Source organism: Micropterus salmoides, unplaced genomic scaffold (assembly GCF_014851395.1).
Source record: "Micropterus salmoides isolate LMB-PRFRI ecotype aquatic unplaced genomic scaffold, ASM1485139v1 Ms_hic_scaffold_20, whole genome shotgun sequence".
Lineage (NCBI taxonomy): Eukaryota > Metazoa > Chordata > Actinopteri > Centrarchiformes > Centrarchidae > Micropterus > Micropterus salmoides.
The window spans coordinates 25,393,255-25,416,512 of NW_024041151.1; the positions used below are offsets into that span (position 1 = coordinate 25,393,255).

The following is a 23,258-nucleotide window of genomic DNA, read 5'->3' on the forward strand; positions in this document are numbered from 1 at the left end:
CTGCTGCTCTTCCTGGCGCTGCTGGGCTGCTTCCTGTACATGGTTGTCCCTGTTATAATGGTGAAATACAGACAGGGAACATACAGTAAAGCACTGAGGAATATTTCAAGTTTTTCCTCCAACAGTTACTCCGCAATGTCAAATAACGTTGGTACGACCATTGTTTTTTAATCTAATTTATTATCTTTCATTTCACTATACCTAATTATTCCACACTCACCTTTGGACTCGGTAAAGCAGTCTGTAGATATTATTATTGGAAAAGGTCCAATTTAGAGTTGGAAAAAGCTAAATTGATCATTTGCCTGTGTGCATGAAGAATATACAGTATATACAATAAAAAAAAGTAGTTCAGCACCATTTAGTTCATCGTACAACATTTATAAAATATTTCTAAAACTGAAAGAATCCAGTCTCTCATCAGTTTGACAACCACTGACTTTTGTTTCTAGGATTGGGTGCCACAGCTAAACAGAGTTTTGACTCTAGATCAAAAGTCTTCATATCTTTCTGGGTCTCGTATTGACCTATTTCTCATCAGAACAGCTCAGATGCTCTCTGCTGTTACTGCTGCATATTCTTAGCAGCGAAAACCCAGCGTGATCTCCTTTCATAGTGCACAGAGGCATGGCCCTACAAATGAATCCTTTATATCCATGCTATGCGTTGAACGAGAGAAGGAGAGAGAGCAATGATGAAAGCTGGAAGTGAAGCTCCCATTTGTTTCTTCCTTTTTTCGTTTTGTTGTTGATGGACGTTTAAGTTTGTTACCATGTATCTGTGCTACTAAATAGCTATAAATAAATACTCATATACATAAAGTAATTTTTTTTTTCAAATTAATTTAGTGGGAAACTAAGCGTTAAAGCCTTGGGGGTCTAAGACACAGAGATAGTTTGTGTCACCCCCTCACCCCCAAAGAATTATCTGTATTCAACCCTTCTTTTTATTATTAAACCAAAATGGTCAAAGGCAAAGATGACTAAAATTATATTTTAAAAACAATTTTAGATTTATCTTTAAATTTGCACTCATCTATATTGTTTATATTAACAATGGGTTAATGATTATGTGTAATGTGAAAGGGATGACTCATGGTAACAAACCCAAAGCAAATGAAGACTGTCTCCCAACTCTGCGGAGGCTTTTAGTCTATTTTGGATCTTTGCTTTGATCTTCCATCAACTTTGCAAATCTGCTCTCATCAACCCTGTTTCCAGTAGCAACAGGCCTTTGCTAAACCCCCTGTACACTACCTGCCCAGCACCAAATGGCAGACCAAGTTAGCGACCAGCTGTTCAAGATAATTCAACATCTGGCTGGCGGACAGAATTTAATAAAATTTTGCTCTGTGTAACTTGACAATTTACCAGTATGTTAAATTGCATGCCCCGCTGCCCCCAAAAATAAATGAATAAATGATTTCATGAAGCTTTAAGAAATAAGTCCTAATATGAGGAAAATAACCGCAGAAAAGGATGGAATATGTTTCAAAATATTTATAATGAACATAATAATGAACAAAGTGATATCTAATGGTGCAAAATCTAATAATAATAATTATCTGTATACAAGAGGCAGGATTGTTTTGATGAAGTTTTCAAGACTTTAGGTTTCCAGTAGCAGTGGTTGATTTGCTGTAAAGTTTAAAGCCAATGATGTAACAGCCAATCCACATTTTCAAAAGCATAAAAAATACAGTACTCATATTACTTATAGAAAATGCACATAAATTGTGCTTTGAGCACACTGATGTAGAGCCATAATGACACCTTATTCTCTCTCAACAAGAATATTATGTAATAATATCAAAAAACAGGTCTAAGGCACTCAACGGATCACAGGCTGTAAAAACCAAATGTGTTTTATTTACATCAAGTATTGTATCACTTTGAATATGAACAGGATCATAGTGGTGTCTTTAAATCCTCTGTAATAACATGTGCGATTGTTTTCTGGTGGAAAATTCCTGAAACGTGAAGTTGGAACTGACAGGCCTCTCTAATGTAAACTAAAAATTGATCCATATTGATCAGGCCTGTAGCCCCCACAAGGCTTGCAGCATGTTAAATCTAAAATCCGGAAGAGTCTTTGTGTTCTCTACAGCATAAATACTTCAGCTCACCCCTGGGACAAGCAAACAAGCGAGCACCGAGGGTGCTCACACATCTATAATTTATGCAAGGACTTCACACTACATGAAAAACACATCAGATAGGCAGGCATCCATCTGCAGATGACTCATTGAGGCAATCCACCTCCAAGACTTTATCAACTCTGTTGATGTCAAAGCTCTAGAAGAGTATAACCTGTTTTTTGCTTCCTGCTTCGATCAGATAATGTGGGCTCCATGGCAGAGGCGTCCAACAACCATGGACACCAGCTCCATGCTCCAAGCCGCTCCATGCCTTTAAGTGATGCTCACAAATCATTTATATTAGCCTACCATTCAACATGGACGCATTCAAGTCAGACCAAATGTGTCAGACCAAATGTGTTCTGATGCAAAGAGCAACATAGTTTGTAGACAAACACGCTGCTGTCATGCTAAGAGCTTAAGCATGTCTGAGTTCAAGTGTGACAATCTCTGTTCTTCCCTCCCTCCTTCTCCCACTTTGTGTTTCATACATGTTTTTTTAATTAAACACTTTTAACCAAGTAATAAAAACATGAAATGAAGTAACTTTGTCTGTTTTGGCTTTGTTTTTGACCACCTTTAAGAACATTTTGATTTGGTATTATGCTTTTTGCCTTTTTCCCGCTCCTTTATTGAGTTATATATCTTTTTTGTGCATGAACTGCCTGAAAACAGCTCATTTGTAGTCCAGCCTTTTCGTCCGCTATATGCCGACGTAACAAAAAACACGCAATATTCATATTATGCTCATTTTCAAGTTCATAAATTTATTTAGGGGTTGTACCAGAACAGGTTTACATGGTTTAATTTTCAAAAAACACATATTTTTGTCATACTGCACATTGCTGCAGCTCCTCTTGTCACCCTGAGTGTTGAACGCTCCGTTTTAGCTAAGGAGTGAGGTATCTCACCTAAAGATCTTTGTTGGGACTTGCACTGCAGTTCCTAGTTGAGGACTACTAGCCAATCAGAAGCTTAAGTCAGCAATTTTATGCATGATGATCGGCTAACCCTTCAGCTGTGCACATTGGCTGTTAAAGAGAGTTACAAAGCTTATTTTATTTTTTTATTTTTTTTTTTACATAATTTCTGATGTTAAAGCACAAAATAAATTTGTAGCTAATTATGTAAAACACTTTGAAACAAACTGCCTCTGTGTATATAAATTGTCCTATTTAAATAAATTGCCTTTGTCTTGCCATGGCTAAAAATAAAAAAAATTCCAACCAAATATACATCATGATGGTGTTAAGTAAAGTAATGAGAAACTGTTAATATTAGGTAGGTATTAACCTAAACATCCCTAGTTATAAAACACACACACATTTTACACACACAAACCTCTCTCTTCTAGCCTTGAAGAGGACTGTGTGGGTGGTGCATGAGTCTGTATCACTTCAGTGCGTGCGGACAACTCAAAGTGTGAACTTACTAGTGTGTGAGCGTGTGTGAGGATTAGCGTGCATGTGTGTGCGCTTTAGTTTAAAAGCCTCCAATGATCTTCGTGTGCTGGGCTGCTTGCACTTATTTTTGTGTTAGTCTCACTGAGCTGGAGAGTCTTCATAGGACTCTTGTGTTGTGTTCCTCCAGCAGCAGACAAGCAAACGCATTATATAATGGCTGCAGAACAGATTGGTCCAGCTCTGTTGAAGTGTGAGTGGGCTGGAAGAGAGGCAGAGGAGGGCTTCATAACCACATTTAATAAGAGGACACCAGAGCCATCCAATAAGTGATGAGTTTACAAGCTGAGTGTGGCAGTCACGCCAAGGCTGGGAGGGAAATTAGGTGCTCTGTTCAACACCATTATTTTTTCAGTTATTTTCAGTGGTTTGATGATGGCAGGGACTTGTCTCCTCCTGCCTATGTGGCTGTGTGTTTGTGTGTGGCACTGTGCATCAAACTTCTGGAACCAACCAGCCTCTCTTTTTCTCTAAAATGTATTCTAACTGTTGTGTCATAGATGCTTTGAACCTTTTATATTGTTGTGTTTCCTTTAGGGGTGTTTTTGTTCTCTGTTTCAATTCTTTTTTTCTTTTATTTGTTAATTTTGAGTGTTGGGTTAGTAACGACGGCAAAAACTGTTGTTTTTAATGTTGTTTTCATGTTTTGTCACTGTCCAGTATAAATCATAGACTTCCATATTTGTTCAGTCAGGCGGTGGATTCAATTCTCCTTCATGGTTTGAAAAAATGTTCCTACATTTTGGGCTAAAAACTCCCCTAATTTTTATGAAAAGACATGTTCACGGAGCTTTGAACAACAGATACATTCACACGACATCAATGGATTGTAAACACTGTGAGCAAACTGTGACGGCCCCTCTGCAGGGTTCATACAGCTGTTGGTGTGCTTTCTGTCTCCAGGGCTGCAGGCCTCATTGGCAGGGTAATCAGCGGCATGGGACACACCTGGGCCCGGTGTGCCCCATGTATATAAACCAGAGCAGCAGTTAGTCTTGGGTTGGACCTCCTCATCTCACGGCTTCCTTTGTTTGTTTGGTTTCTTGTCTTCGTTTTTACAGCACAACATCCATGCAGCACATTTTCACTCATCCACTCCCTACGCTACTGACTTTACAGATTCTTCCTACTCATTGGTTTTCGCTTATTTTCTTATTAATAAATTACTTTGTTTAGTCTACCCGTGTGTCTCCCGTTTTGTCCAGTCCATGAGCCGGGCTGTGTGAGATGGGGTTGAAAGCTCTGGAAAGTATCAACTTTAAGGCTTAATTTCTTTCTTTTCCACAATGGATGTGGAACTAAAGTCAAGTAAACCGAATTGAATTGAAAATAGAAATACTGTGTTCAGATATGTTGAAATGAGTTCACAGTGCTGCTTTGTGTGGCCAATAAAGCAGAGGTAGGCTGCAACCATTTGCCAGAGCCCCTTCACTTAGCCTCTGGTTTGGTGTTCTTCCTGGTGTGAATTCTTTTAAAATACCTAGGTTTACTAAATAATCAAGTGTGTTAAAAGTAAGAGCCATCTACCCATAGCCTAAACCATATAGACTGTTTAGTATGCCCACCCAGTGCACAGAAATTACACCTTCCTTGTCTAAAAGTTATGAAAAGAAAAAAAAAAGACTTACCAAATCATATTTGAGAGGAGCTCATTTTGGAAGCCCACAGCCAGCAGCTGATGAATGCTGGTTTCCTCAGCCTTGTGATTAATTTATTAGCTCACTGCAACACAGACAGACGCCACAGTGTTGTGTGATTTATAATTCAGAACACTGTTGGGGGATTTTATACTGGCCTCATTTTCAAAACACCTTTTTCAATTGCAGCAATCCTTCATATCAATACCAGGAACAAACGCGCTACACAAATCCCCTTGGGGCAAAAATATTTATATAGCCTAATTGACTATTAATAATTAAAGTGAACCTATAAACGGCTGTTTGACACACACGAGTCTCCCTGACTAAATGTCTTTTTTATCTTTTCATTGTTTTACGTGCTTGTCCGTTTTGTTGGAGTGATTTCTTTCGACGTGTCCTGCTGTGAGGAATAAAACGCACTGTCGGCTTGCCAGAGATTATTTCCTCCGTACAAAGATCCTCTTTGTGTGCACGTGTGTGTTGTCAAAATCTTGTTTCCTTGGTAACCAGGAGGTTGATTCTGTTCATGTTTCTAGCTGCAGGGATGCTCCCAACACTTAGGCTACTTAGACACTCCCAAAGCGCCGGGTCAGAGCTTATACAACATCCACACCACAGTCTGGTTTTACTCCTCAGGTCCGCACACACACACACACACACACACACACACACGCATGATTAAAGACAGGCCAGTCTGCTCAAATGTAAAGGCTGCAAAGACTGGTGGCACTGACGGGCAGCGTGATTAATGAGCTGTAGGCTACAAGGAGGTCGGTGGACTTTGCGCAGAGAACTACACCACAAATCAGACTATCCTTTTGGTTTGGAGGAAGACAACTCATCGCATCAAAACCGGCGTGTCCATGGCTCAACTCTGACCTGAAACCCGCTGGATTGGAATTAACACTCCTCCCTCATCTCTAAATAGCTTGTGCAATCATGCGATCTGAGGGGGAAATGTCACAACCGTCTGGTTCTCATTACAAATCACATTAACAAAGCCCACATATTAATCTGAATTAATTTAGCAGGATATGCCCTGCGGGTAGTGTACCCCTACGCAACCTAACACTGCATGTGCGCTGCCCTCACTGATCTTGCCTTACATGTCCCACATGACTAATATGTTGATCGAGCGTATTTTGAGCAAGTAAGCACATTTATTTTTCATATGACTAGCCTCTGCTTCAGCGTCAGCAGGCGTAGCAGCAGCAGCAGCAGCACGCCAACGCGCAAATCCCGGAGTATAGGGAGCCGATACGGCGGGAGCGCGCAGTAGCACCGCGGCGCGCATGCACAGCTGTCAGCACCAAGGACAGCAGCCGCTCAGCCCGGAGCCACCAGCCAGCGACGCGTCGGTGTGATCAGTCCGCACAGAGCGCACGGAGTAGCGGCTGGAGGTAGCGATACACACCCCGGAGAGGAAGGCGCCTGAAAGCTTGGATTGTGGTTTGACTCTTTCTTCAAAGCCGTACAGGGAGGTTGAGCAATTCTGCAGAGGAGAGCAAATTAAAAAGGTGGACAATGCGGTTTGAACGTCCCTGGTTGACAGCCTGCCCCTAATGTGATCATGCACATTCCTCCGCATTGCACTTAAATCCACCTATTTTTTCCCCCCCAGCCTTTTTTTTTTTGGCCTCCCCTCCCTCGCTCACACCGCCCACCTGGATCGTGCCTGCAGTCGTGCATTCAACTGGCTGAGCCGCGCTGCTGTCCAGAAGCTGGTCGAGCCGACCCGCCTCCGAGGAGAAAAGCGACCGGGCTGCACTGTGCTGTTTGGTGGTCCACACGATGCGTCTGTTTCTGCTGGCGGTGCTCTTCTCGTGCTCCTGCGCGCGGGCCGGCTGCGAGCCGAAAATCGTGAACATCGGGGCCGTCCTGAGCCAGAAGAGATACGAGCAGGTCTTCAAAGATGCCGTGACCCAGGCCAACCAGGTCTACGGCAGGGACAAATTCAAGCTGACCGCTATCTCCGTAACTCACAAACCCAACGCCATCCAGATGGCTCTCTCTGTCTGCGAGGACCTCATCTCCAGTCAGGTAGTTTACTGCAGCTCTGCATGGGCGCTCAATCAAACAACTGTTTAATTAATCTCTGAATCACAATCCATAACTCATGCTGCATGTGATCCATGCGCAACTCCACTGTAAAACTGGATTCCTGTTAGATGCATCAGTGTTTTGGAGGAACAAACCTCCAGTGCCTTCCAATAGAAAGTTGGTTTCAGGAAACATATCAGATGTGTTTCTCACTGGAGGGCCACTGAAGTGGGTAAAACACCAGATTGGTCATCAGATCATCATCAGTCTTGATCTCTGAATCACATGTTAACACGTGTCTTTTTCTCCACTGCCTCACACCTGCAGATGACCTGTTCATTCAGCATGAACATATTACCAAATGTTTGGCATCCACTCTAAGCAAGTACACACAACCAACGAATTGGTCCACTTTGTATCCTACAGTGAACTCCCCACAGACCCATCTGTTTTACAGACATCCAAAAATAGGTTTGGTTTTGGGCATATCTCTGGATGAGAGGGCAACTGTGCGTTTCAGAACACACAGCTGCAGATCTACTGAACTGCAAAGGAGCCAGTGAGGAGTGAAAATGTGCCGCGATATGTCATTTACAATTAACAACTTGGCTTCAACTGTGTGTGTGTGTGTGTGTGATGAATGAACATTTTGGCTGACATGGCTGCAGACAGTTTGAGCTCCTGTATGTTGGCCTTCAGGGGTGGCTCACTCACTCAGCAGCAATCTGTGCGATATGATGCAGCTGCTTTTCCTGAGAATCCTTTTTTGAAAAGTATTTTCATGCAGATTTTCCAGGGATGAATTATCTTTCAGCTAGAATAAAGATTCCTACCGTATGTGCTGTAGATCTTACAAAACATATTTCATAAGTAATGTATGATTGAGTGCATACGCACTGTTGAGAGATGTTAACTGAAGCACATTGCAAATGCACCGACCATCCTCTCCAGTAATGCTCAACATGGCTTTTAAAAAAGTAGCAACATTATGTCACAGCATGTTGAGGCGTGAAGTCCTTCTCACTCTGATTGCTCCCACACATATAATTAGGCTACATGTGAACAACAAAAAGAAAAACCCCACACCCACAGCTTTTCAGTGGTGCTTTCATGTCCTTGGTCCTCTGCTTAGCGTGATGACTCTAATTGATACAGGCTTGTAGAATAATACTGTCACACCCAGTCTCTTGTCACATGTTCACCCAAAGGATCTGCCTGCAATCCAGCCACCCAGCCCAACAATGGTTCAGTTCTCTACTCTCTTGTAAATGAGACAGAATCACACCTAATTTAGACAGAAGGTCCATGGAAGGTTTAATCAGTTGAGATGGCGTGTAGGCGATAACAGTTACTGCGAAGGGAAGTGCACGACAGATGGAGGAGTAGATGCCTGGGAGCAGTCCTTGGAAGATAGAGCTCATTTTTGACCCAACCATACGGACTGCTCATATCCAATAATCCATGCCTACACAGCCATGCCAACTTCATTCCCTTTTCCTTCACATCTCCCAGACATTTCTCAAGGCTGAGCACACAAAATCTCGTTTTCTACTGGAGTAGTTGGCCAGCATTGGTTTGCTTAATGCGGGGATAAGACTAAACCAAACAGCCACGAATAAAATATTAGTCAGCCCACACAGTGAGGACATTTTGAACAAAGGAAAAGATTTGCGCTTCTAGTTCTTTGTTATAGATGTGTTTGTCCCTGACAACAATTTATGGAGACTTTCAAGGTTCAAAACTTTTATTTTTATCCTGTTATACAACATTTTCAAGCAGCAGTTGCAGCCACTAAAAGATGAATATATTGTAAGTGGACACAAATGTAATTCATCTTGAGGTAGAAAGCAGATGTTTCAACCAAAGCTGGATTACAGACCAAGCAAAGTGGTCAACTGCTCTAAGGGGGCTCGGGGGCCCCAAATGCCCTAGATTCAGTGTGGCAATCAGTTTGTGACCATGATTAATTATAAACTGCATGTAAGTAAATAATTGAAGTGACTCCTGCTATTAATCTTTTTAGGGTCTATCTTGAAAAGGCCATGTATATTCTATTCATTTACAACACTTTTTGCCTTGAGCCTAATTTCAATGTTAACTAATGACATCTTGACTCAATATCTGGTTTTCTTAGCTATGCTGAAATTGACTTTTTAAATTTACATTTATTCATTTAGATGACGCTTTTATCCAAAGCAACTTACAATTTCTATGTATCAGACGTCACACACCTCGGGGGCAACTAGGTGTTAAGTGTCTTGCTCGTGGACACATTGATGTCTCACAGTGGATTTGAACTTCGGGGCTCTCACACCAAAGGCATGCCGCTTATCCACTGCACCATCACCACCCCCATTTTTACAATGTAAAATCGTACAGTCATCCTTGTAAGTGTGCATGAAAAATTATGCCATCAAGCCTTGTGCACATGGTTTCATGTTGTTGTTTTAGCTTACTACAAAAACCTGCAGGCACACAAGACTGTTTCATTTTTTAAATTTCTTTTGTATTTTTGTTGTTGCTTGTGTGTTGCAACGTAAGAATCTAGGTTTGTTTGATTTATGAAAAAAAAGTAAAATGGACACTTTGCACGTTGTGTTTGGTGAATCTTTATGACATTTGTGGTATGTTTGAAAAAAATTAGAAAACAATAAAAGAAAAGAAAGAAATCCTGCAGCATGTCTAAATTGGATACAGTTAGGACTTAAGTGTTTATCAGAGCATGACTAGTGCGGTTACCATTTTGTCTTAATGAGTGTCAGAATGACAGAGTATTGTGTCTTCTGTGCCTCTACAGGTCTATGCTATCCTGGTGAGTCACCCTCCCCAGTCCAATGACCACCTCACTCCAACGCCTGTCTCCTACACTGCAGGCTTCTACCGCATCCCCGTGGTGGGGCTCACCACCCGCATGTCCATCTACTCAGACAAGGTAAGTGATAGATGAGAGAGATGTAAAGAGAAAGAGAGAGACAGTGAGAGAAGAAAACAGGAAGAGAACGAAGGAGTAAGGAGCTCCCCTGGGGCGGCTTCAAAAGCTTCCTAGATTAAACGTCCCATCACTGTCCATTAGAGGAGCTGTGATTAAATGGGTTTCCAGCTGAAAACTGAAAGAACATCATTAATAATGCCTCTGACCTGAGTAATGTTGTTGTGAAGCACAAGCAGCTAAAAAACTTCAAAGCAATCACACAGTAAATGAAATACCGAGGACTTGAAATACTCAATTTACAGTCTATTTAAGTAACATCAAAGCACACTGAATGACCAGAAATATGTGGACACCCAAACGTTACGCCCATATGTCATTGTTGACCGTGTCATTCGAAAACTATAAGCAGCAATCTGCAGCTATAACAACCTCTGATCCTTCAGGGCAGACTCCAATTCAGTAACAAGAGCATTAGCGAGGTCGGCCACTGATGTTGGGGGATGAGGCCTGGCCTGCAGTCGGCATTCCCATTCATCCGCAAAGTGCTGGACAGGGTTGGGGTCAGGGCCCCGGGAAGGCCAGTCAAGTTCTCATAAAAGCTTTTCTTTATAAAAAGAAGTGACAAAATACTTATGCAGAACGACACATAGAAGCGTTTTCTGATCTGACGCCGGACAACATCATCTGTCAGTGCCTTACACAACCATTACTAATCACCGCTGGAAACATAAATCTGTTTTATGATGTGATAACACAGTGGTAAAGGTTTAGTTAGGCTTAGGTACAAAAACAACTTGGTTAGGCTTAGGGACTCTGTGGCTCCTCTTGGTTGCCCAAATTGAATAAAGGACTAGAATCTGACCTTGTCGCAGGTTTTTGTCCACTTATTTCCACATGTTATGAGTCATGAGTCATTCATTAATCTCTACTTCCTGCTTCCTCCGCCCCCTTTTAGAGTATCCACCTGTCCTTTCTGCGGACAGTCCCTCCCTACTCCCACCAGGCGCACGTGTGGTTCGACCTGATGCGCGAGTTCAACTGGAACCACATCATCTTGATAGTTAGCGACGACCACGAGGGGCGGGCCGCTCAAAAGAGACTCGAGACCCTCTTGGAGGAGAGAGAAACAAAGGTGAGATGCTCTGGCTCCCCCCCTCCTCCCCGAGAGTGTGTGTGAGCATGAGCGCGTGAGTGCGTAAGGTTTTTAAACCTCAAAGGTCTTTTATGTATGTAACTGTTTTTCTTTCTGTTGTGTGGCCACATCTCTTTCTCACCATTGTAAACATTGGCTAACATTCCTAGAGACATCAACAGCGTCTAATGTGGTCTAATCTGACAAAAGTTTGTACGTTTATTTGCTCATCTTCACGTTGCTTTTCGCCATAGTCCAAATTATCCCGTGTCTATCCACAATGGGAGCCAAATAGCGGACTTTAACGTGGGGCTTTGCAAACCATCACAGACTGAAGTGTTTATGTGTTTTATTGGGGCCATGGTGGAAGTCAGGTGTTTCTTTCCTCTCGTGCGTGATGAATCGCCGACTTCATTATGGTACACAGAGGCCTTGTGTTTATTGCACGCCGCTAGGTCATGGTCCGCTGATATGGGAGATGTTCTTCGCCTTTTCGGATACCGCTGATGCATCCATTTTAAGTGTAGCTCTGAGCTGTGTATATGGGTCAGTGAAATGCTGATCTTCTATGAGCCAAAACAGACTTGAGACTGCAATGATGTGTGCCCTTTAGGAACAGAGAGAGAGAGGGGGGAAAAAACAACTGCCATCTCTTTCATCCATTTAATAAATTACCTTGGGATACATTTTTTTCCTTTTATACTCTGTGATGCTTGTCACTCTCTGGGGCTCTTTGCTGTAATTGTGTGGCAGAGTGAAATGAGTCCCGATTCAGAGATTTAATTAAATCAGAAGCTGGAGAGTCGCTGAATATGACACATGCCCGAGGTAATTCACAGACGGCAGCTACAGCTAAAGTGAAAGCTGCTTAAATGAAGTGACCGGGATCAGTATTGATTAATCGCCACCAATAGGAAAACACTTCAAATGTTTGGATTAATCACTTGAGGTTTGTGCAACCACATCCATGCAGTTTAAATAACAAGACTTTCAAATCATCTTGATGTGACTGGCATCCTGCACTGGAGAAGAGAAATTTGTGTATTAAAAGCCTTTGATAAGAATCCAGGAAGTTCCTTTTATGTTTGCATAATCTGAGTTTGGATCTCAAAATGAACCCATCTGTGCGTCCCATTCAATCCCACAATACTGAGAAGAGTTGCTGCAACTCTCTCTACTCTGAGGCTTAATTACACATGTATTTAGTCATGACTGCAGGGCCAGCTGGAGCATTTCAGGGCCCTGAGCAGGATTTATTTGAGAATTGAGAAGTGTGTGCAGCAATAATTACACTGAAAACCTGGTAAAATTCAGGCTTGTGATATGATACGTAATGTTTCTAGAAAAGACCTGAAAAGACCAAATCAAACAATAAATTGATTTTATCCAAATCCTTATATATTATTCCTCTGTGCCAAAAAGCGCCTTTGCTGTCTAAAAAACTCTAAAAAACACATCAGTGAGCCATACTGTTTCACTGACACTTTCCTTCATTACCATGCACACACACACCGTAGTTTATTTTGAGTCCATCCCACTCACAAAACAGGCCCCAACACATGCACTATTTCCACCTGCTTGACTAAGGTTTAGCTAAAAACTTGTCCAGCTGTAAGAACCAGTGAGCTTGAAGCTAAGTGCCATAGACAGGGCAGGGAATTTGAAAAGTCTGGAGAGACAGACTAACACGTTTTATTTTTGGTCCTTAAAGCGGGTGTAGGCAACATTGGAAAAGTAGCAAGAGACAGCAAGAATTTTAAAGTATCCAACCAAAAAAAATCCCCCTCCCTTCAAGCATCCCTGCAAAGCCACTCCCCCAAAACACATTTTCATGTGCAGTGAGTGCACAAGCAGGTGGGTTGACAGGTAGGCAGGTAGGATGGTAGACAACCCAGCCAATCATTTAATTCGGACCCAATGCGGACCTTGCGATAGACACAGACCGGATTTGTTGTGTCATGGATTTGTTATGTCACGGCATTTGATTTATTGATTGCTGTTGGGACATAAATAGAATTTCAACAAATTTAACAGGAAAAGGTTCTGAAATAAATATCATGTCATTCTTATGGAAGTTCCCATTTTTTGTTTGTTTGGGTGCCCCCTAGTGGCTAAATTGACTGCCTGAGCTCTGACTTCCCATAAACGTCACGACATCAGCAGGATGATGAAACCATTCCCATCTTTTTTATTGTTTGTTCGGACGACGTCAACTAAGCGCTTAAACTGTAAACGCAGTGACAGCTTTGACTGTTTATGGTGATGTAAAAGGCCGTTAATTTGGATGTGGCAGATTGCAGCTTTGTCGTGCTCTAATTAAAAGGGAGAGGTGTTCTTCTTGCTAATCACCCTGTCATGCTGCATAAACTCAGTAAATTTGCATAGTTATTTTTAGCTTCGTGGCAAGGCCTTAGCGAGGTCACAGAGTCACAGTGGGATCACTGTCACCACCAGCAAAGAGGCTGTGGACACGCTGGACTTTCTCGGAGTGCAAACGTGACCAACATAACATGAAATATTAATGCCTGACTGAGGATACAAAAATAGAGCGCTCAGAAAATCTCTTGGGGGGGAAGACAAAGCTGTCCACAAAGCTGCTGGATGTTACTCATGGAAAGGATTTCAAAACACTGAAGTTTAAATCTCTAATTTTTATGCTACAATTCTGATTGGTGCTCACCTGGATATTACATAGTTGTTGAAGAGTTATGATTGACTAATCTGGATTGGGATTATCAATAACAATTTTTCATATGACATTGTTCTTTCATCTTTTATAAATAAAATCACAGAATTTTAGAAAGTTTCCTCAAGCCAATTTAGGAAAAGTTATCTATAACCCCACTGACAATTTGTTTTCATTGATTATGAATCAGGATTGACTGAACATTTAAAATGACAATAGCGTCAGCTTGTTTCATAAGTCTTAAAAGCTCTCAGTTGTGAATGGATGAGTTTTCCGGACAGCGTACGTTGCGAGTTTGCTTGTCAGCTTGACTATCGTCCTGATCCACAGTCGGCGTCAACTCTGTGAAGGGAGGGAAACAGACCCAGAGTGCACTGAGGTCTGATCTGTGAAGCCAGGCAGCTGTGAAGGAAACCCTGTGAGGCAGAAAGATGGTGTGTTTTCCTGCAAAATGGCTCCATCTCAGGCGGGACTCCCGAGTGTCTCCTCTCACAGAACATGGACATTTAAAATGGTGACGCCTCAGGTGTCAGAATTTAAGTTCAACCTGCTTAGCAACTACTGAGAGCCAGTATGTTGTGCTGTGACAGAATTCCATACTACATGCTAGTTGTATACAGTATGGACCATATCATCTTTATATTGTTTTAGCAATTACTATACAAAATGTCAAAATGTTTTATACCAACAGGAAATTGTACATTACTTGCCTCAGTCAAACTGCAACTTTGGAAAGCTACCGCTAATTAAACTTAAGAAAGAAGAAGGAAAATGTTTTCTTAGGATTGAACGCTTATTTTTTTGTTTGCCAAAATCTGTCTTGAGCTGCATCAATTTAAATTGTTGGCAGCTGTGATGAGAGCCTCCATTTCCATTTTCAGAGTGTGAATCATTGGCTTGTTTTTGCGATTTCCTTTTTTGATTTGATTCAATTAATAACTACAGTTGTAGAAAACAGCGTGTAACTAGTGGATAGAAATTTCCATACAGTTAACAATTGCTGTAGATGTCATGATGGTTTCTGACTTGTGATGTGCTGGTCACTAGTTAATAACACTAGGGACAGAACTAGCTGCAGCCTATGAAGTTGGCACTGTGGAGCTGGTGACAACTTCCACAGATGGTTGGATAAGACGTTTCCTAGTGCAGTTTTGCAAGATTACATACTGTAAAACATTTAATGAGCTCTTCATATTCTGTTATGAAGCCAAAAATGTGATCACACTTTGGACTTGTTGTTGTGTTTGGTGAAGGGTTGAAAATCTGATGGCCATTTTATTTATTAAAAGTTAAGTTTACACTGCCGTGTAATGCTAGTTTCCAGTGTGGTGAAGAAGGAACAAACCAGATGGCAGAGTTGTTCAAAGCATTTTGTTTTGGTTATCTCTGGAGCCAGGGCGTTTTGATTCAGTTTCTTCTTAGAGCTCATCAATGCAACAATGAAGAAATGTTCCTGATCCTTAATAGTATTCGATTTCTTTAACAACTAAACGTGATTTCAGCGTTATTATAAAGCGGTCATCTCTGATGTTCTTTGCAAGTCCCACTGTTAAAGGTCCCAATTTGAAGCAGAAAAGTGGAGATTTGTTGGAATGCTTTACTGCCCTCCATTTTCAACTGTTTATAATATTTTTCTGTGTCTGCATATTTTCTCTGTGCACATTACTCATCAGAATAAAAAAAGGAACTATGAAAACCTCGACCAACTGTCCTATGACAACAAGCGAGGACCTAAGGTATATTTGCATGGTCAATGCACGCCGCCCACCAACTTTCCAAACGTAGCAACTAGAAACCAGCCCAAACCAGTCACCAGCCGACCCAGAAATGTCCCTCTCTTGGTAGCACGTGTTTTCTTTAATTTTTACTTTGAGACATTTCCCTATGATTTAAATGAAGAATGATTTTGTTGTGAAAAATCTATAATTTCTGGTCATTCCAGAAAAAAAAAAGAAATCAGTGAACAGCGCCCCGCTTTTATCATTTTCATTGTCTCCTTCAATAAAGGAATGCATGTACTCAGAACACACACACTCACACACAAAAAGAGTTTGCAAGTCCATTCCTGTGTGGAGAACCGGTAGTGTGGGACAAAACCGTTTCCCAGATGCTACTTCCACCTGTTCTGTAGCACTTCCCTAGTTTTCAGCAGTTTTTTTGTTGGGGGAAAACGTCCCCCTCACCCCCCTTCACCCGTTTTTAGTTACTGGTTGCATTGACCTTCTTCTTCCCCCTACCTAACACATGCACGTCCTTCTTTGGAGCCTTGACAACCCTCAGTTTGCATGCGAACAAATGCAAAAGTTTTTTTTCCCTTCAAGCTTTTTTTTTTTTTTAGTTCAGCCGGTTCCCCTGGATCGCTTTCCTTTTTATCTCTGTCTCCCGTTTTCAAACAAAATCGGCCAAGCTCGAACCAAACAGGTAAAGAGGCAGCATGGTGTCTAAGGTAGGGAAAAGTAGCTGGCTTGACCTTTCTTATGCCCCGATCACAGGCAGAGAAAGTCCTCCAGTTCAGCCAGGAGACTAACTTAACTGCCCTGCTGCTGGAGGCGAAAGAGCTGGAGGCCCGAGTCATCATCCTGTCCGCCAGGTGAGGTTTTTAAATCTCTAAATTAAACATACATTTTAGCCAAAGTCCCAGAGGGAGCACAGGTGATTTACCCCACACCTGCTTTAAAATGTCCTACCCACTATCCAAGATAGAACTGGTTGAAACAAATGCAAAAAAAGATAATTTTGATAATAAATGTAATGCTTATTCTGGGACAGCAACTAACGATAATTTTCATTACTTATTAACCTGCTGATTATTTTCTGAATTAATCATTTGTTCAATAAAATGTCAGAAAACAGAGTCTAAGTCTAAGTCTTCCAAATCTAATGACAAATTACAAATATATATATATATATATATATATATATATGTATATATATTATACATTTGCTTATATGTTTGCCTTTGAAGATGGTTGCTGTGTCAGATCAGGCAATCATTCTTGCCATGCCTTGGCCAAGAGACATTGCAGACTACATGTTGGACCCCAAGAACATGTCGCAGAAGTTTTCAAGCTAGACAAGACAGGTTTAAGAATAAAAAAAAATCTTACATGATAGTCTTTTTTTTGTGATGTCAGATGCCTATTTGATTGTCTTTCACTATGATACACTACAACAGATGAAACTAGTAATTGTCATGCCCTACCCTTGTTTTCATTCCCTATGCCCCGTGTCCATTTGGTCAGGCTGTTCCTGTCAGTGGGGTTAGAATATTTCACTCTAATATAAGCGCCATACAACTTATTATATTATATATTTGAAATGTATACATGATACTGGATTGCATCCAAGTGCATTTTTTGTGACATAAAAGCTAATCAAATTCTCTTAAAGAGAAATCAGGGCTGAAGAGATTAAATAAAGACAGATAAAAAGCCCTCACTTTAACATAAAGACATTTCACATAAATAATAATAAGTAAGGTGGTAATTGCTGTAATCACTTGGGCATGCACCTGTCCCCAGTGAATTAATCAATCAATGAACACCACAACCCTTCCTTACACTTTCTTTTAGCATGCTCTGATGTGAAAACAACAACAACAAAACAAAATCTTTTGTCTTTTCTCAACATGGCAAATTCCAGTGAGGAAGATGCTGCTGCAGTGTACAAGGCCGCCCGCTTCCTCAACATGACGGGCTCGGGCTACGTGTGGCTGGTGGGCGAGCGGGAGATGTCGGGTAAAGCCCTGAGCGAGGCGCCAGACGGTACGTCCATCCAGCAGAGATCAGTGGGAATATACAAGTTAACCCTCGGCTTTACTCAGAGGCCGATCATAACACAAGCAGGATTAGAGGGATTAACTGTTTAACGATGGATGCATTACACGATTAACTATATGACCGCTTGTTGTGTGTTTACAACATTTAAACGTTTAAGCATTACGTGTTTAAGGGTTTAAATGTGCTGTGTATCTACAGTACACTGGGTTTTTAGTTTAAATGTTTATGTCCTGGATAATCCAAAGGTAAATTCATTGTGCTATTCTACCATATTAATACCCTGGTTTCTAATGAATTATAAAGGGAGAGTTTTGCAACAGATAACTGATAGAATGGTAAGCTATAACAGCCTTTCTTGTATCTATTCCTGGATTTTTCACACAAGTCCCTCACAATATTTTATCACTTTGTGGTCACAAACGTTGAGCGTCTTACCCCCTGTGCACTCTGACACAACCAACCCCTGCAAAGCGTTTGTTGTCCTGTCCATGTCCAAGTCTCTTCCACCTCCACTGCAGCTCCTTCCAGGAGTCTGCAAGACTGATGGACCTGGTTGCATCAGAAAACTTAGCTGAAGTTGGATTGTTGCTTGGTTTAAATTTAGGTCTGATGGTATTTTTGTTTGTTCCTAACACAAATATGCTCTCTGGTAGGGCCAGGGAAAATAAATCCAACTTCAAGGGACTCTTTACACATGCTGTGAAAAGGTCATCAGTGGCAACATCAGAAAAACGATCCATTTATTCTCTGGCCACGTCTCATAAATGACAAGATGTGGATATTTTTCCGAGTAATCCTCCCTGAATTTAGCGGGCAAAGAAGCTGGATCATGCAGCTGATGTCTGACCTTTATTCAGGATGTCTAAACTGAAGGCCCTATAAGTTTTTTTTCCCACTTTGTGCATTGCAAAAGGATCCTAAAAACTGCTGTAGTTGGCTCAGGTCAGTGATTATCATTTGTTGTTGCCATGGTCTCAGGTCTGATCGGCCTCCAGCTCATCAACGGGAAGAATGAGTCTGCCCATATCAATGACGCGGTGGCTGTGGTGGCTCAGTCCATCCAGGAGCTCTTTGAAAAGGAGAATATCACAGAACCCCCGAGAGGATGTGTGGGCAACACCAACATCTGGAAAACAGGGCCACTCTTTAAACGGTAAGCTTGAATGCAGACGTAACGCATTGCTTCAGAAATTAGATTCTGATTAATCCGATTTGTTTTTTACTAATAAAGATGGCGCAATAGTAAAACATTTTTAGAAATCTTTTTCCAGAACAAATCTAGCTTCAAGACCAATACATTTCTTTAACATTTTCTAACTACAAGACCAGGGGAATATTCTAGAAGACGCTCAATAAATATAACTTAAACTTGAAGTCTCATTTATTTATTTATTATTTCATGTACTAGAAATCATTTTTTCGTCATTCCAAATGAAACAACTGAGTTTTGATTGACCCAGTTAGAGTGGTTTCTCAGCAGCATAACAAAAATTAAATGCGCTGCTTCCAAACAGATAGGGGTGACAAAAACAGCAGATATCATACGTGTCATTCACACTGGGGACGCTGGGGACATGTCCCCACCACTTTTTGAAAGCATTTGTTAAAAATGTTCCAAAAAAAATAGCTTGCAACAAGAAATTTTAATTAACAAATGAAATTGCTTTGAGAATTTTTATTTGCACAATAAAAAAAACATGCACTGCAATTAACATCTAGAAGAAACACATGCACATTGTCCAAGAAAGTAACTTAAGCAACCAAAAAAAAGCTACTGAATCCTGCATTATATTCCATTACATTTTTATACTTTGAATTGTCACCAGCCACATGAATTTTGTTTCCCTTCATATAAATAAAGACATTTAGACAATAAATTGGTGCAGAAAATGTCTCCAGAATGCAGGAAATTGAGAGTTTAAGGCTCAAAAACTTCTGGGCAATGACCCTCTGACCTCCCACTCATATATTTCAGCAGCAAATATTTAATCTAAATAGTGCTAAAAACTTTCTTGTCTTGTTCTCGTGCATCGTCACGTCTCATGACCCAAATGTATCATCACGCCCCTAATCTGAGCCCTTATGTCCCCACCACTTTTCAACACAAAGTGACGCCCTTGGCAGATATCGTCGCAGCTCAACAACCACAGCTCTGGCTTGTTCATCATATTTTTATTTTAACACATGCACTGAATTGAGAGCCTTGTACCAATACACAAGAAAATCCACAGTTGCACTCCTAATGGATTAGTTTTCCATGCATGAACACATGTGTAGGCTACTCACAAATAATAATTTTCATTTGCTTGCAACAGGGTGCTGATGTCATCTAAATACCCAGAGGGCCTAACAGGACGTGTGGAGTTCAATGACGACGGAGACAGGAAATACGCCCACTACAGTATACTCAACTACCAGAAGAGTCGACTCATTCAAGTCGGCATATACAATGGAACACAGGTGAGCTGACAGACAGAGGCAACTCTGGCCTACACAACTGTGAAGCACATTTTATGGAAATTTAAAAAATAAGTCCATTCCCTATTTTAAACTTACTGCCCTCGAGTATGTCTATATACTCCATGTACATAGCAATCTATTTTCTTTATTCATGCGGGACATGCAGCTCCAGATTTCTATCTATAGTACAATGCAGTCTATGTAGGGCAACTCCACAGTCCTCAGTCTGTGCAACAAAAAAAAAACTGCAGTTCAGCCAAAGCTAACAAGATGCTGCTGCAGTCTGAGGGATATTTCAAATATTTCCTTATTCACTTTATTTACAGTACATACAGTAAATTTACAACAGCTGAATGCAGGGAGGGCTGGGAGAGAAAGAGGCATGTTAAAGAGTAACTTAACACCAGGCTGAAAAGCAGTGTTTTATCTCTGACCACAGCTTGCCTGTCTGCCGAGAAGTTAAACTACTGGAGGTCTGCAAAACCAAGATTTTCAGGGGTTGTTAGGTTATTCTTTAAGTATGAAATGACTTTAAACTTTAGAAATTACCAGTTGATTTTGCTAGGCTAGACTGTTGTGACATCATGTAACCTTTGGTTGAATCGTGGTTTTCCATGAACCCTGCATTTATCTCGGGAGAATTGTAGATGTGTCCACTGTTGACTGCAGTCAACTCTAGATGGCAAGCAGGAGCTGTATGTGTCTGAATATGAAACCCAGCTGTGTCCTTCATGAGCCCCGGCTATAAAATGGAGACAAAGAGAAGAGATATTTTTAGAGAACAGCATTGCTGACCATTTTAAAAAGCTCAACCGATTTTTATTAGAATTAATTTAATAGAATCCAATTCCTACCTCTCAGGCAGCCACTGATTTCCATTTATTTCTGTATGATAAGAAAACCCAGATGCCGACATTCAAGATTTTAGTGTGTGTTGTGAAACAGCAATAAGTGAATGCAAGAAACCACCATATTCCCATTATGGATTGTCAATAAAAAACAATACTCGTGAATTAAACTCTCCATCAGTGGAAGGACATGAAAATGATCCTTTCTGATTACTGTGTAATCATCCAACCATAACATATCTATATCTAATGCAAGTTTAAAGGTGTTGCAGTTTGTATTTAATTTGGAAACAACAGCTAAAAAACTATTTCAAAATGTAACTTTGAAAGCTGGTCTGTATAATATAAAATATATTTGATTTGAGCATGGAGTGACTGAGCAAACTATCCGGGGAAAGCTCTGTAGTTGACCTGGTGCAAAGAGATTATTTTGTCAAATTTTATTACTTTCTAGTTCATGGTGGTTATTTAAACGGGCCAGCCTTGCAAACACAGCAAATAATAAGGACTGTGAAGATCAGCAGTTCAGTTCCCTGGTGATGGGTGTGATGATAATAAGTTCCTGAAACCCTCAGGTATGATACATAAGTCAGAGGTCGAAGGAATAAATAAAAGAACCGCTGAGCTGTGGTTATATAAAGCTGACTCATTAGTGATGCTCACCCACAGGGTTGGAGCCTCATCAGCAGCACGCCTTCTGTCAGCACTCACCTATAATACTGTATATGTGTGTGGCATCCCTGCAGGTGGTAATGAACAATCAGCGGAAGATCATCTGGCCCGGGGGAGAGACTGAGAAACCACAGGGCTTCCAGATGTCCACTCGGTTAAAGGTAGGGTGCCTTCACTTTGCTGCTGCAATGTGACGTTCATGTCTACACAGATAGAGTGCTGGATCTGAGCTGACAAACTCTTGTTGGACAGTGTTCTGACATTTGTTTCTCAGAGGCGAGTGAAGTTAATCTTTGTCCTTAAAGGCAGCAGTGATGTATTTGCTATGACTTTTATCTCTTCAAATTTGTCATAGACCCTCAAAGAACCTCTCATCTGTATCCTTGTCAGTTCTTTTTACATTGATCTGTCTTTGTGTCCATGTGTATCTTGGAGATTGTAAATGGGTATTTGTGTATCTGTTGGGTTTTTCCAAGTATTTTTTTCTCCCTCGCCGGCCGCACTGAAGTCGCCCAGCATCGAAACGGATCCACCTCTGACTACGTGATAAACAGCCTTCTATCCCGTCTGTTATAGATAGTGACGATACACCAGGAGCCATTTGTGTATGTGAAACCCACTCAGCTGGATGGAACATGCAAGGAGGAAATGACATTAAATGGAGTCTTAATTAAAAAGGTTATCTGCACTGGGCCCAATGAGACCATCCCAGGTAACACATCAGGGACGTTTATATTATCACTGTGCTTTTACTGCACCCGCCAAACACCCACTGGAGATGCATACATATATATGCAGTAGGTATCTATATATGTATGCATGTTGCTGAGTGTGCCATTCAGAATGAGAGATTGTTGGGATGCCGGGACATGCTTGGTGTGTATGCTGTGTTTCTGGCAAACAGTATGATAGTGTGTGGCTGTCTGCAGTGTGCTCTGTCATGCATTTTGTTCAGTCTACGTGCGCCGCCTTTGGATTAACAAAACAATTCTAACATGTTTCCTCAAAAGTGATTGTAACTTGCAACTGTTGCTGGTTTTGTTACAGGACGCCCAATTGTACCCCAGTGTTGTTATGGCTTCTGTATTGACCTCCTGATTAAGTTGGCTATGACCATGAACTTTACCTATGAGGTGCATCTGGTGGCTGATGGGAAATTTGGAACTCAGGAGCGGGTTAGTTTTACATTTATAGCAGTATTTGTCATATTTTTTCACGAGGCACTGGTTGCACCTAATCTCTCACATTTAGTACTTTGCATAACTTTAATGTCTCTAATCATTTTCCTTTACTCCAGTAACAGTCTGACTAACTATTCAGAGCTGAAGCGATAAGTAAAAATATGTATATATAATTGTAGAATGCAGACCCACAGATAAGTGTCCAGCAGGTGACATTGCCCATCGGCACTGACCTAGTGTCAGTCTTTTAATTTCTACACAAAATGATTAGGCGAACAGCAATCACCATGG

The 23,258-nt window shown here is 41.1% G+C and overlaps 1 protein-coding gene across 10 annotated transcripts in view; it reads left to right on the forward strand.

Moving 5' to 3' along the window:
- Nucleotides 1-6,500: 6,500 nt before the first annotated feature.
- LOC119914832 (glutamate receptor ionotropic, NMDA 1) overlaps nucleotides 6,501-23,258 on the forward strand; it is a 34,506-nt gene continuing 17,748 nt past the window's right edge. For 2 of the 10 annotated variants that reach the window (XM_038734365.1, XM_038734367.1), the window contains exons 1-11: nucleotides 6,501-7,277; nucleotides 10,075-10,209; nucleotides 11,165-11,341; nucleotides 15,701-15,763; nucleotides 16,520-16,617; nucleotides 17,670-17,791; nucleotides 18,785-18,959; nucleotides 20,122-20,266; nucleotides 21,861-21,947; nucleotides 22,363-22,510; nucleotides 22,834-22,961. In XM_038734365.1, the coding sequence (XP_038590293.1) occupies nucleotides 7,029-7,277; nucleotides 10,075-10,209; nucleotides 11,165-11,341; nucleotides 15,701-15,763; nucleotides 16,520-16,617; nucleotides 17,670-17,791; nucleotides 18,785-18,959; nucleotides 20,122-20,266; nucleotides 21,861-21,947; nucleotides 22,363-22,510; nucleotides 22,834-22,961 (1,527 nt within the window). In that variant the 5' untranslated portion in view covers nucleotides 6,501-7,028. The remainder of the gene's footprint in view (nucleotides 7,278-10,074; nucleotides 10,210-11,164; nucleotides 11,342-15,700; nucleotides 15,764-16,519; nucleotides 16,618-17,669; nucleotides 17,792-18,784; nucleotides 18,960-20,121; nucleotides 20,267-21,860; nucleotides 21,948-22,362; nucleotides 22,511-22,833; nucleotides 22,962-23,258) is intronic. The other 8 variants (XM_038734371.1, XM_038734373.1, XM_038734372.1 and 5 more) reach the window with 6 other exon arrangements.